Source organism: Camellia sinensis, chromosome 10, assembly GCF_055761805.1.
Source record: "Camellia sinensis isolate YWXY chromosome 10, ASM5576180v1, whole genome shotgun sequence".
NCBI classification, from domain to species: Eukaryota; Viridiplantae; Streptophyta; class Magnoliopsida; order Ericales; family Theaceae; genus Camellia; species Camellia sinensis.
Window position 1 is genome coordinate 107436281 of NC_138970.1, and position 14756 is coordinate 107451036.

Here is a 14756-nt window from a genome sequence, read left to right on the forward strand (position 1 = left end):
TTAAAAAGAAATGTTTGAGGGCATTTTGGAAACAACTTGTTAATCACATGATGTGTCCTTTTGAATCTTTTAAAAGCAGACTGGACCAGCCAATTTGCATTGGGCCCGAACACAGTTGGGATAAACTTGTAGCATCCTTTTAAAAGAAAAACCACCTTTTTCAACAGAAAAAATAGAAAAAACAAAAATCAGACAGCCAATTTAATCCGTGAAAACCGCTCAAAAGTCAACAGAACTGGGCTGTCCAAATATCATACAACAAAAAAAATTAGTTGAGCAAGAAGCCAACCATGGTCAGCCATGAACTTCTGTTGAATGAACGCCATCTCTGCCTCAGACAAGTTTGAGTTTATTGTCCTTTTTGCTGGGTAACTACTCCTCTCAACCTTTGATGTATCCAAAACTTCATACTCATCCTTACATTCTTGCTGCGCCATTGAGTCTTTCCTATTTGATCGGAGTTCATATGGTTTTCCATCCCTTTGCGATGATACTGATGCAGTCCATTATCGATAAGTTTTTGAGAACCCTTTATGATGTCTATGAAGAGACTGCTGAGAAGGCAACCTATCAAGACCCATCAATCTGGCAATAACAATCGGTGGCCGTGCATCAACGTGTACTGTTAAAAACATACACTTAGCTATGTAAACACAGAAACAAATTAAAACAAGAAACACAGAAACTCCACTTTTTTCCTTCTGATCTGCCTTTCTTCTAAAAAGCTTCCTAGGATCTGGGAGTGAGTCTAGACCCATGAGTCTTGCAACTACTCCGGGGGTCTTGACTTGGGTTTTGAAATTCTTTTTTTGGTTTTCGACGGTGGTGGTGGTGGTTGTAGGGATGTTGCTGGTGGGGACGGATGGTTGGGTTAGGAGGCTGCCGATGCAGATGAGGCCGCAGAGGATGCCGGAGAAACACTTGAACTTGCAATTCTGTGTCTTGGCCATGTTGGAGAGGGAGAGAGATAGACAGAGAGAGAGAGAGACTGTGTGGAAAGGCAGCAAAAGGCAACGAAACTATAAAGGCTTGCTTTGGTACAATGTAGAGGGAGGAGTGATCCGTGGAGTCATTTTACAAATTTGAATCTAATTTCCATAATTTGAATCTAATTTTCGTTCTTATTTCAAGACTTATTAGGTAAAATATTTATATAAAAAATTAAGATGATTAGATATTAATTGTTATATTTTTAAATCAAATATATATTACAAAAAATAGATCATTATTTTTAAAATTATATTTGTCGTCTATTTTTTTTAAACAAATATGCTTCAAATATATAGCTACTGATATTCAATTATCTTAACTTTTTATATGAATATTTTAATTAAAGAGTTTTAAAAAATGAACAGTTCAAATCATGGGAATCGATTCTAAAATAGACCTACTAAATCCAAACGCTCTCTCAAATTAAATAACTTAAAAAAAAAAGAAGCCAAATCCTTTCTGATACCATGACATGGCTTATGTGTTAATTATATGTACACCAAAAAAAAAAAAAAAAGTTATAGATAAAACATGTTGAGTTATTTTTTTTAGGTAGTTAAATAAATGGATAAATTATAAATATGCATCCAAAATTTATTTAAAATATGAATTATTTCATGTGATTTTAAAAATTATATCATGTCCCTTGAAGTTTTTTACTTCATAATAAATGGTCATTTTAACAATAAATCATTTAGTCACAGCTATTATTGATGTCAACAGTATATTTCAATAAATAAATCAACCAATTTTATTATTATATGGTAGAGCATTTAGAAATTTTATTTTTTACGATGATTATTTCTTACTCATTAAGTTTTTCAAATTTATTTAATTATTTCGCTTTCATAAATCAATATGAAATTTTTTTAAAATTCCTATATTTTTATTCTAAAATAGTGAAATATTATAACTATGTCATTTTTTTTTATAACAAGGCATAGTTTAATTATTAATTGTTAATACAGCAATTTTAATTTATCTATACTATATGTTATAATAAAGGAATATTTGAAACAAAATACTTAGAAAAATGGCCAGTGAGAACTAAGGAAATGATGTTAAATTAGTACCCGCTGCATACAATTCTGATAACAGTTCAGAATAAACAAATCTACCAATTACCTGTAGGCGGGGTAATTTTACTTTCTTTGGAGCTTGCACCCTCTAGCCAATCCAAGTGTGCACTCCTCTTGAAATATTTCTCAGCACGAAGGCTGAAAAAATACAAATAAGAGCTTTATACGTGGGATGAAGCAGATAAAATATTATGAAATAAACAAACAAAAACAACAGATCTTACTCTGCACTAATAATCATATGCTGTGGTAGTGGCCCTAACAACCTCTCCATCATAGCTAGATGTTCCAAGTTCTCATTGTCTAAACACTCCAAGACTCGGCCAAAAGTCCCTGCAATTATATTACCCTATGGATTGAATTCATCAAATGAATTAACAACGATGGGATTATGGAATGTCAATTTGAAAGTTTATGGAACCCAAAAAGTGAGTGTTTCATATTAATACCAATGTCTAGAAGACTCATATTAACAACAAAAATAAATAATAAATTAAAAAAAGAAGGAAAGGAACAGATAAAGGGAGAAGAAAAGAAGCTGAATGAAAAACTAACCTTCACCCATTTTACTCAGAATCCTGTCTGCAAATACAAGTAAATAAAATATGTTATTGGTGAACAGATTACAAATCAAAGAAAAAACTGAGAACATGGATCCACAAATAATAGGACATATCTAAACCGAAGATGAATTAGTTTGTTATTTTCAAAAACTGTTTTTAGAAATGAGTTATATAACCATTTTCTAGGAAGCACCATAACACTATTTTCTGCTCCCTGTTTTGTGGTTTCTAGCCAGGAATAGTATTATGAACACACACACCCAAAAAAAAAAAAACATGAGTCCTCAAAATTTTCACAACTTTAAAAAGAAATGTTTGAGGGCATTTTGGAAACCACTTCTTAATCACATGATGTGTCCTTTTGAATCTTTTAAAAGCAGACTGGACCAGCCAATTTGCATTGGGCCCGAACACAGTTGGGATAAACTTGTAGCATCCTTTTAAAAGAAAAACCACCTTTTTCAACAGAAAAAATACAAAAAACAAAAATCAGACAGCCAATTTAATCCGTGAAAATCGCTCATAAGTCAACAGAACTGGGCTGTCCAAATATGATACAACAAAAAAAATTAGTTGAGCAAGAAGCCAACCATGGTCAGCCATGAACTTCTGTTGAATGAACGCCATCTCTGCCTCAGACAACTTTGAGTTTATTGTCCTTTTTGCTGGGTAACTACTCCTCTCAACCTTTGATGTATCCAAAACTTCATACTCATCCTTACATTCTTGCTGCGCCGTTGAGTCTTTCCTATTTGATCGGAGTTCAAATGGTTTTCCATCCCTTTGCGATGATACTGATGCAGTCCATTATCGATAAGTTTTTGAGAACCCTTTATGATGTCTATGAAGAGACTACTGAGAAGGCAACCTATCAAGACCCATAAATCTGGCAATAACAATCGGTGGCCGTGCATCAATGTGTACTGTTAAAAACATACACTTAGCTATGTAATCACAGAAACAAATTAAAACAAGAAACACAAAAACTCCACTTTTTCCCTTCTGATCTGCCTTTCTTCTAAAAATCTTCCTAGGATCTGGGAGTGAGTCTAGACCCATGAGTCTTGCGACTACTCCCGGGGTCTTGACTTGGGTTTTGAAATTCTTTTTTTGGTTTTCGACGGTGGTGGTGGTGGTTGTAGGGATGTTGCTGGTGGGGACGGATGGTTGGGTTAGGAGGCTGCCGATGCAGATGAGGTCGCAGAGGATGCCGGAGAAACACTTGAAGTTGCAATTCTGTGTCTTGGCCATGTTGGAGAGGGAGAGAGATAGACAGAGAGAGAGAGAAACTGTATGGAAAGGCAGCAAAAGACAACGAAACTATAAAGGCTTGCTTTGGTACAATACAGAGGGAGGAGTGATTCATGGAGTCATTTTACCAATTTGAATCTAATTTCCATAATTTGAATCTAATTTTCGTTCTTATTTTAAGACTTATTAGGTAAAATATTTATATAAAAAATTAAGATGATTAGATATTAATTGTTATATTTTTAAATCAAATATTTATTATAAAAAATAGATCATTATTTTTAAAATTATATTTGTCGTCTATTTTTTTTTGAAACAAATATGCTTCAAATATATAGCTACTGATATTCAATTATCTTAACTTTTTATATGAATATTTTAATTAAAGAGTTTTAAAAAATGAACAGTTCAAATCATGGGAATCGATTCTAAAATAGACCTACTAAATCCAAACGCTCTCTTAAATTAAATAACTTAAAAAAAAAGAAGCCAAATCCTTTTTGATACCATGACATGACTTATGTGTTAATTATATGTACACCCAAAAAAAAAAAAAAAGTTATAGATAAAACATGTTGAGTTATTTTTTTTAGGTAGTTAAATAAATGGATAAATTATAAATACACATCCGAAATTTATTTAAAATATAAATTATTTCATGTGATTTTAAAAATTATATCATGTCCCTTAAAGTTTTTTACTTCATAATAAAACGTCATTTTAACAATAAATCATTTAGTCACAGCTATTATTGATGTCAATAGTATATTTCAATAAATAAATCAACCAATTTTATTATTATATGGTAGGGCATTTAGAAATTTTATTTTTTACGATGATTATTTCTTACTCATTAAGTTTTTCAAATTTATTTAATTATTTCGCTTTCATAAATCAATATGAAATTTTTTTAAAATTCATATATTTTTATTCTAAAATAATGAAATATTATAACTATGTCATTTTTTTTTATAGCAAGGCATAATTTAATTATTAATTGTTAATACAACAATTTTAATTTATCTATACTATATGTTATAATAAAGGAATATTTGAAACAAAACACTTAGAAAAATGGCCAGTGAGAACTAAGGAAATGATGTTAAATTAGTACCCGCTGCATACGATTCTGATAACAATTCAGAATAAACAAATCTACCAATTTCCTGTAGGCGGGATAATTTCCAAACTGCCCTCGTACTTTCTTTGGAGCTTGCACCCTGTAGCCAATCCAAGTGTGCACTCCTCTTGAAATATTTCTCAGCACAAAGGCTGAAAAAAATACAAATAAGAGCTTTATACATGGGATGATGCAGATAAAATAGTATGAAATAAACAAACAAAAACAACATATCTTACTCTGCACTAATAATCATATGCTGTGGTAGTGGCCCTAACAACCTCTCCATCATAGCTAGATGTTCCAAGTTCTCATTGTCTAAACATTCCAAGACTTGCCCAAAAGTCCCTGCAATTATATTACCCTATGGATTTAATTCATCGAATGAATTAACAACGATGGGATTATGGAATGTCAATTTGAAAGTTTATGGAACCCAAAAAGTGAGTGTTTTATATTAATACCAATGTCTAGAAGACTCAAAGAGCCTTCACCCCATTGTATATGCCCCTATCCAAGGCTCTCGGGGTATTAATCAAGAAAGGGCACTTAAAGCCCCTGGAGCCGAGGCCATTGCCAAATCCAATCCCTCCTTCTTATAACCCAGCAAAATACTGTGCATATCACCAACAACACGGTCATGACACTGACCAATGTTTCAGATTGCGTCATGAGATTCAAGACCTCATTGACAAGCAGGTGATTGTACCTCCAGAAAAACCCAATGTCACAACAAACTCTCTCCCACCACATAACCAAGCTCCACCTCCCAAAAGAATCAACTTCATCTAGACTGGGGTCATGTCTTACGATCCCAGCATATATATCACTCCTTCCCACCTGCCTAAGCCGGAGGTGCTCCCTCCCGACTGCGCTGACTCTTTGTGCATGTTGGACATCTCCAGAACCCAACCCGAGCCAATGGTGGTGACTGGCAAGGATGGAACAAAAGAGATTTCAGAAGAGGATGGAATAGTTCAATCAGGGTTTGAGAAGTCTGGGAGTGTCGCTGGGGAAGCCTACGATCCAAGTGATTACATTCTGCCAGCAGGCCGATTTGAGCCTAATATTGAATTGCCAGAGAGGGCAGAGCTGTGTATGATCCGAGAAGATGGATTTGAGCAGGGGACAGATGATTTGACGGTTGTGGAAGAGGACTTGGCCAACCTCCAGTTTTTCAACGATCAAGATCCGGGAGGCGCGGCAGTCGACTGGTTTGATTATGAGGAATCGGTAGAGGCTACTGGGTGGCTCGATGACTTTCCAGACGTTGTCGACGAAGCTCAGTTAGAACAGGGCCCGGCAGGGGCAAGTATATCAGTGGTGGCCGGAAGGGCCGGAGATCAGAATGAATCGCCGGAGAGCGCCGGTGCTAAGAATTCCACTCGAAACTTGGGCATTATGAATGCGAGAATTGTCAAACAACCAGCTGTACTGACGCAGCTGGAACAAGAAAGGTTTGAGGATACCGAGAGAGTTAGGAAAGCTAAAAGCCCTAAGGGGACTGAGAGTGCTGTGTGCACGAACATAGAGAATGTTGCGAACATGTGAACAGAGAGTACTGCGAGTCCAATTGAACCAAAGCCAGACAGGTGTCTGTTGGCTGCCGACGGAATGTGGTGGGAAGACGATGATTTATGTCTTGCCCACACGGATAAGGATTGGGGGAGTAATTAGCCAGATGATACCTGGTATATCAGTGAGGTCGATCATATGACGAGAAGCGGACGGTATTTCAAGCCCCCACACCTAGACCAACCAGAGGCATCTGGGAAAGATAAGGAATCTGAAAGACAGAAAGAGAAGCAAGTCGAAGAAGACGCTGTATTGAAGCAGTTAAAGAAGATACAAGCAGACATCTCCATCTGGGGACTGCTTATGGCATCGCGAGTGCATCGGCAAGCTATCTTATTGGCCATGGACAAGGCCAAGCTCTCTATAGACACCACACCCGAACAGCTGGTGGGCTTAGTTTTTCCGGGAGGAGTTACCCCGATGTTGACCTTTTTTGACAAAGAACTGCCACCTGAGGGTGCGAACCACAACAAGCCACTCTACATCTCCGTGGAGTGCAGAAACAAATGGATACCTGTGGTGCTTGTCGACACAGGGTCCGCCATCAATGTATGTCCAGCGAGGACTGCCTATGCAATTGGCTTGAAGACCGCGGACTTTGTGCCAACAGCCTAGGTGATTCGGGCTTACGACAACACAAGTAGAGAAGTCATGGGGACGGCGAAAATTCAAACCAAGGTTAGGCCGGGGCAGCATGAAATTGACTTTCACATCCTAGAGGTTCCCGCCACTTTCAATCTACTTTTGGGGCGGCCGTGGCTGCATCAAGTGAAGGCAGTTTCTTCTACCTTGCATCAAATGGTGAAATACCCCCATGGAAAGGGAGTAGCCATTGTTTTTGGGAATTCATCGATCCATCCACCGCCGGAAGTATCTATGCCAGTTTTGGAAATTGAGCACGGTATGGAGGATGTGTTCTTATCCGGTTTTACCCTAGTTGAGGCCCGGGTCGTGCAGAACATCTTAGCTATTAATGAGAGGGTGTATGTCAGTGCCCAAGCAGTATACCTCATGAACAAGCTTCAACATATCCCTGGGATGGGATTGGGAAAGAGCGGCCGGAAGGGCGTTGCAGCATCGGCCGAGGTGTCACATAATCCACATACCTTTGGTTTGGGTTATCTGCCCACCAAAGAGGATTGGATAAGGAAGGGTAAGAAGATGGCTGGGAGAGCCAGGGCGAAGAAGGCGGGGAAGCCTTTTAACTTAATGCACCGGCCCATTCAGGGTACCCTAAACGGACGCTTCGTCCGGGAGGGGGAGGACTTTCCGTTCTGTGGCTTCCCAGAGCCGTGGCTGAACGCAGAGAGGAAGCGCATGCCGGGGTTTGAGATCTTCTTTGACCTGCAGTTACCCGGGGATGACGTTGCCGGAGAGCAGACAGACCCAATAGCTAAGGTTGAGCAGAGCAGGAAAGTGGAGTCTGAGGACACCGAAAGTGAAATGGGGGTAGCGCTGGCATGTCTACTTTCAGATCCTCCGATCGAACAGAAGTGCTTGGGGGATAACTTCTCGGTATGCATGATCGGGAACGGAACGGATGCGAGCCTACCAGCAAACATTTTGGATGCATCTATCACACCCTCTCTCATTTGGCAATATGAAGAGGGATTTTTGTCCAGCAGCACCGGGTCAGGTAGTGAGCCGGAATCTGATTCCACCGAATCTTGTGAGTCGGAATCAGGTTCCAGCTCGACTGAGTCTGAGTCTGGTAGTCCTAGGGATGATAACCCGGATGCCACAGTCTTGTCCAGGTCATCTTTTTCTTTCTCTTTTGAGTCTATTGTAACCGAGGAATCGGACGATTTGGATGTGCTTAATGAGAATCAAGTAGCTGTGGTTTCTGAGTACTTTTCTGTGCCCTTGATTTATTGCATTAATTCAGACTTTCAAAATTTTGATGAAAACGACGAGGAGGAAATTCCTTCGGTTTTGCAACGCTTAATTGATCAAGAGCAGGAAAGATTTGTTAAGCCCTTAATGGATGAAATCACTACCGTGAATGTCGGTACTGAGGAGGACCCGCGGCTGGTCCAGATTGGGTCCACGTTGTCTTCGGAGGAACGCGAGCGCTTAGTCGCTTTATTAAAAGATTTCAAAGATGTTTTCGCGTGGTCCTACGAAGACATGCCTGGAATCAATCCTGAGATTGTACAGCACCGGATCCCTCTTGACCCCGAGGCTCGACCAGTTAAACAAAAACTCAGAAGGATCCGCCCAGACTGGGCCCTCAAGATTAAGGAAGAGGTCACCAAGCAAATTGATGCAGGCTTCCTGCTGGTATCCGAATGCCCGACTTGGTTGGCCAACATCGTTCCAGTGCCGAAGAAGGATGGTAGGATCCGAGTATGTGTGGATTTTAGGGATTTGAACAGAGCTAGTCCGAAGGACGACTTTCCTTTACCGCACATTGATGGCTTTTCAGGCTACAACCAGATAGTGATGGCACCTGAAGACCGAGAAAAGACTGCCTTCACCACCCCGTGGGGGACCTACTGCTACAGAGTGATGCCGTTTGGGCTGAAGAACGCTGGAGCTACATATCAACGGGCCGCGACCACAATATTACATGACATGATCCACAAAGAGGTTGAGGTGTACGTGGACGACATGATTGTCAAGTCCAAGGAAATAGAGGGCCACTACACCGCCTTGCAAAAGTTCTTTCAAAGGATTAGAGAATTTCGGTTGCGGCTGAATCCTCAAAAGTGTACGTTCGGTGTTACAGCAGGGAAAATGCTGGGGTTTCTCATTACACAGAGAGGTATCGAAGTTGACCCTTTCAAAATCAAGGCCATCCTAGAAATGCCACCACCAAGGACTGAAAAGGAGGTGCGAGGCTTTCTGGGTAAAGTGCAATTCATAAGACGGTTTATCTCAAAATTAACCTTGACTTGTGAACCACTTTTTGGTCTCCTAAAGAAAGGAATGAAATTCCAGTGGGACGGCCGATGCCAAGCTGCTTTTGAAAAGATCAAAGAATATTTACAGAATCCACCTGTGTTGTCACCACCAGAACCGGGAAGACCGTTGATATTATACCTTTCAGTGACTGAGACCACAATGGGCTGCATGCTCGCGCAAGAATAAGAGGACAAAGTGGAAAGGGCCATCTATTATCTGAGCAAGAAGATGCTGGAGTATGAGACTCGCTACACACCATTGGAGAAGGCTTGCTTAGCCTTGGTATGGGCTACCAGGAAGCTGCGACACTACCTGTTAGCTCACTCTGTAATGTTGGTTTCGAGATTAGATCCCATCAAATATCTCTTTGAGAAACCGGCGCTTATGGGTAGGCTAGCTCGTTGGTTGTTGTTGCTTTCCGAATTCGATCTAAAATATGTGACGCGCAAGTCAATCAAGGGAAGAGCAGTAGCAGAATTCTTAGCCGATCATCCAGTGAAAGGGGGTGAAGCAGTTGAGTACTTATTCCCAGATGAGGCCATTTTGCATATCGACGACGAGTTTTGGACGATGTATTTCAACGGAGTGTCCAACCAGTATGGGTATGGAATAGGAGTGTTGCTGATAACACCCGACAATTCCCATATCCCTCTAGCTTTCAAGCTCCAGTTCAAAGTCTCGAACAACGAAGCAGAGTATAAGGCATGCATTGCCGGTCTAGAAGCAGCGCTGGAACTAGGGGCAAAACGGTTGGACGTCATCGGGGACTCAAACCTTGTTGTATCTCAAGCGAAAGGAGATTGGAAAGTCAAAGAAGAAAAGATGTTGATGTATCATCAGGCCCTGGACTTGTTAATTCCTCGGTTTGAGAAGCTAAACTTCGCTCATCTAGCAAGAGAGAACAACAGGTTCGTAGATTCACTAGCAACTCTATCTTCCATGATAGACATCCCGTTCGGAGTCCGGATGCGTCCAGTCATTATTGACCAGAAGTTTGCGCCAGCTTACGAGTCAATTGCTACTATAGACGAGGTTCAAGATGAGAACCCCTGGTATTACGACATCTGGAACTTCTTAGAGAAAGAGGCGTATCCACTAGGGGCAAATGCCAAGGATAAAAGGGCAATCAGAAGAATGGCCGTTCAATTCATCATCTGCGGAGGTAAATTGTACAAGAGAGGTCATCTGGGAATACACAAGCTGTGCGTTGAAGCTGAAGAATCAAAACGCCTGATGGAGGCCATCCATGGAGGAGAATGTGGAGCACATGTGAACGGGGTTATGCTAGCACGGAAGATCCTTAGACAGGGTTATTACTGGTCCACCATAGAGGAGGATTGTATCGGCTTTGTTCGGCGATGCCACAAATGTCAGATCCATGCAAACCGCATGAACATCCCGCCGTCGAAGCTGTACAATATGACTTCGCCATGGCCATTTTCAGTTTGGGAAATCGATGTGATCGGGGCTGTCACTCCGAAGGGGTCTAACGGGCATGAGTTCATCCTGGTCGCGATAGATTATTTCACGAAGTGGGTTGAGGCCCAATCCTATGTGGTGTTGAAGGCTTCGTATGTTGCAAAGTTCATCAGGAACAACATCATTTGTCGTTATGGGGTCCCAAACGAGGTCATTTCAGATAATGGTTCCCACTTCAAGAAGGAAGTGATTGATTTGTTGGAGAAATACAACGTGGCTTTTCATAAGTCGTCTACATATTGGCCGCAAACCAATGGAGCGATCGAGACCGCCAACAAGAATATCAAACACATATTGCAGAAGATGGTGGAAACCTACCGGGGTTGGCCAGACAAGCTGCCGTTTGCTCTGTGGGGGTACCGGACTTCAATTAGAACTTCTACTGGGGCAAATCCGTATTCATTAGTTTATGGGATGGAGGCCGTTCTACCTATTGAAATTGAGGTACGTCTTTGCGAGTGCTGGCTGAGTGTCAGATAGCCGAAGCAGATTGGCAACAGAGCAGATTTGAAGAACTCATGCTTTTTGACGAGTGCAGACTGAAAGCACTGTACCATGTTCAAGGCTATTAGGGCAGAATTGCCCAGGCTTTCAACAAAAAAGTTAAGTCCAGGAATCTAAAAGAAGGAGATTTGGTGCTCAAAGACAACCGAGCTCCCATCCACGACCCAAGGGGCAAGTTCAGACCTAATTGGACTGGTCCCTACATCATCAAGTTAATCTGGTCAGGTGGAGTTGTGGTTCTAATGGACCTAGATGGCTTGGAGTTCTCGCAACCGATCAACATGGACAAGTTGAAGAAATATTACCCCTGAGAGGCTCGCTAGGCCGAAAACCTGAAAGGGCGACCTAGGCAAAAGTTAGAGCATTAAAAAAATTGAAAAATATAAAAACTGAGCTCGCAAGGTTGAAAACCCGCAAAGGGCGGCCTTGGAAAAAGTTAGAGCGTAAAAGGAGAGTGAAAATACTCGAGTGAACCTAAGCCTGAACTACGTAAGGCTTGATTCCCATCTTTGGGATACGTAGACAACGTCATCCTGGAGTTCAGCCATAAACTTTTCCCTGATCAACTTTGTCCATTTGATCATCTCGACCATCTTTGTCTATTCAGCATTCAAGAGTTCGGTTATGATCTCCGGTGCAGTGCTCTTCAGACTAGGGGCAACTTTCTGTTGCTGCGCAGTGCTGCAGTACTCTTCAGACTAGGGGCAACTTTCTAGTTGCTGGGATCCGGGGTTGTGCACCTCAGTGACAGATTTCAGACATGTCCAGTTCTGATCCATATTGGAAATGGTTTTGAAAAGTTTTAATAAAAGTTGACTTTGTTCAAAATTAATCTTTTTACAACTTAGACCATTTTTGGACCAAAGTGGAGAATTTTCAGTACCCACAACCTTCAATTTCATTGATTTCAATACAGAGTTCTCCTGCTCTTGCATACAAATTGAAGTTGCTTTTTATTACATTCATAAAGAAAACTTGAAAGTTCTAATAAAGCAATAAATCCGGGGCATAGCTAAGTCAGATGTTCCTGCGCCCCCTCCCAGAGCTGGTCGAAGCCTCTGATACCAAAGTGGGCCCTTCCTGTGCCTCTTCATTGAGCTAATCCAAGCACTCATCAGACAAGGTGCAACTGAAAGTGGGAGCAGGGGCCAGGAGCTCTCTAGTCCTCCATGCTATGGCATATCGGCCAAGCTGTATGCCTCGAACCGGGAATGCAGCAGGATACTCTATCCCCTCTAGTGGGCAAGTCTGATCATGGCCGAACTGGCACCGGAACCAGAACGAAAAGTAGAACACACAGTGAGTCAGACCAATCAACTGGATCCCGGTCTGCCGGGACATGTTATAGCTCATTGCCGGGAGATTGAGCCAAGGACAGCGCCAAGCAATGCGATCCGCAGACAAGTTGCACATCTAGTCAAACCACCATCCCTCATCAAGGGCATCGACTAATCGTTGTCGGAAGAAGTAGCCGCGAGCTGAGTAGGCTGGGCAAGAGTCCACAACCTACAATTTATCCATCAACCATACCTGGGGAGGGATTGGAAAATGAGAGAATAAAGAATAGAGAGATGTACGGTGAGAGAAAAGTAAGAAAAGGGTTTTGTGGGAAAAACCGAGCCTGAGGGCCGAGTGATGTGAGCAATATATATGTGAGAAAGGGTGGGAAACATTACCTGCAGCAGTAGTGGACTTCCCGCGAATCTGGTCATCTCTCGGCGGTAGAAAGCATCCAAGCCCATTAGCGTCTCGGCCAATGTCATGGCAATGCAACTCTTTCCTTCTTTCAAGCCTTGAGCAACTTCAATCAGGCGGATGCTAGATCTGCTTAAGCCCGGGGCAAGCAAAAAGTGAGATAGTATGCACAAGCAAAGGGCGTGTTGCCGAAAACCTTGCCAATGATGGTCGCCGCGATTACCGGCATCAGAAAAGCGATGAATCAAGCCAAGGATATCCAGTTCCCCGCTGCAGATCAGAGACCGAGCATCATGCATGGTGAGCCTACACATCTTTCCTAAAGCTTGGGCATGACTGAAGCGAAACTGGGACAAATCTCTTCGTGGCGCTCAGATTCCATCAAAATTTGAAAATCTTCGAAGGTCGGACACATCTCTTGCCCGCCAAAGCTAAAGACGTGTGTTACCGGATTCCAAAACCTCATCTCGGCATGGAGGAACAGAATGTGCAGCGAAGTACGACTCAGCATGAATAATGCATTCAAGCCGAAGCCCCGGAAGTTCAACGTTTCCGAGCCATCTAGAGAAGCAATCCAAGCTGTGAGATTTTGGGTGAGAAATGCTTCCATTTCGGTGCAAAACTAAGATGAAATGAGAGAACCATGAGGCTGGAGTTTTTTTAAAGAGGATAAGGCATTGTTCGGAGGACACGTGTCGAAAATTTGGTGGTTGCCAAGCTAGGTGGCCGACCGGCCACCTTTTCTGGCAGGCCGACCACCCCTCTCCCCTCCAATGCAAAAAGCTGGTCGGCCAGCTCCCTTAGGTGGTTGGTCATCAAGGGGAGGGTGGCTTTAGTCTTGTTCTAGCCTCTAGAGGAAAATTTCGAGCATTTCCATGCATTGGGGGCTTTAAAAGTGCGAGTTTTCCTCTGTTTCGGATGCGTTCCGTCACCCAGATCGTCCAAAATGCATTTATTTATCGAGTTGTTGTTAAATCCGGCTTATTGAGTTGTTGTTTTTGCTTATCAAGTTGTTTAGTTTATCGAGTTGTTAAGTTTTGTCGAGTTGACGAGTTTTGTGTATTGAGTTGTTACTCTTAGTTTAATCAACATTGTTGTGTCTTGCTTATCGAGTTATAAGTTTAATCAACATTTTTGTGTCTTGCTTATCGAGTTGTAAACTTGCTAAGGTTCTGTCCTTTCTTAGTAAGTTAAGTTTCTTTGATTGTTGCGTCGGTTCACTACCTGGCTTGGCAATTTTCAATGCACGATTTCCATTCAATCTCATTTTTGTGCAAAATAATGCGATGCGATGCAAGAACATAAAATACAACACCTTTTTTGGAACAAAAGCTGTTTCATTCCATCATGCCTCATTTGTTACAACATTTTATAACAAGGGTACAAGTTTTACAGAAAATAAAACTGCCTAATAATGTACAATGTGCTACAACTATAAGTAAAAAAGGCAAATAAAGCAGGAACATCTGTGCTCTCAAGCGCGAGAAAAAGAAGCCCTCTTCGTCCTCTTCTGCGGAACAGCCTCAGCACCATCATCGCCATCTGAGTCAGAGCTGCCATCCTCGAGATCCTCCTTGGCATCATCTCCGCCCTCAG

At 41.6% G+C, this 14756-nt stretch overlaps 1 protein-coding gene across 1 annotated transcript in view; it reads right to left on the reverse strand.

Moving 5' to 3' along the window:
* Positions 1-506: 506 nt before the first annotated feature.
* Positions 507-14756, reverse strand: part of LOC145800613 (serine/threonine-protein kinase AFC1-like) — a 32269-nt gene continuing 18019 nt past the window's right edge. Inside the window, exons 3-9 of the mRNA XM_082890324.1 lie at positions 5243-5351; positions 4998-5155; positions 3223-3426; positions 2625-2651; positions 2294-2402; positions 2116-2207; positions 507-622 (exon numbers count right to left, since the gene is read on the reverse strand). Of these exons, the coding sequence (XP_082746450.1) occupies positions 507-622; positions 2116-2207; positions 2294-2402; positions 2625-2651; positions 3223-3426; positions 4998-5155; positions 5243-5351 (815 nt within the window). The remainder of the gene's footprint in view (positions 623-2115; positions 2208-2293; positions 2403-2624; positions 2652-3222; positions 3427-4997; positions 5156-5242; positions 5352-14756) is intronic.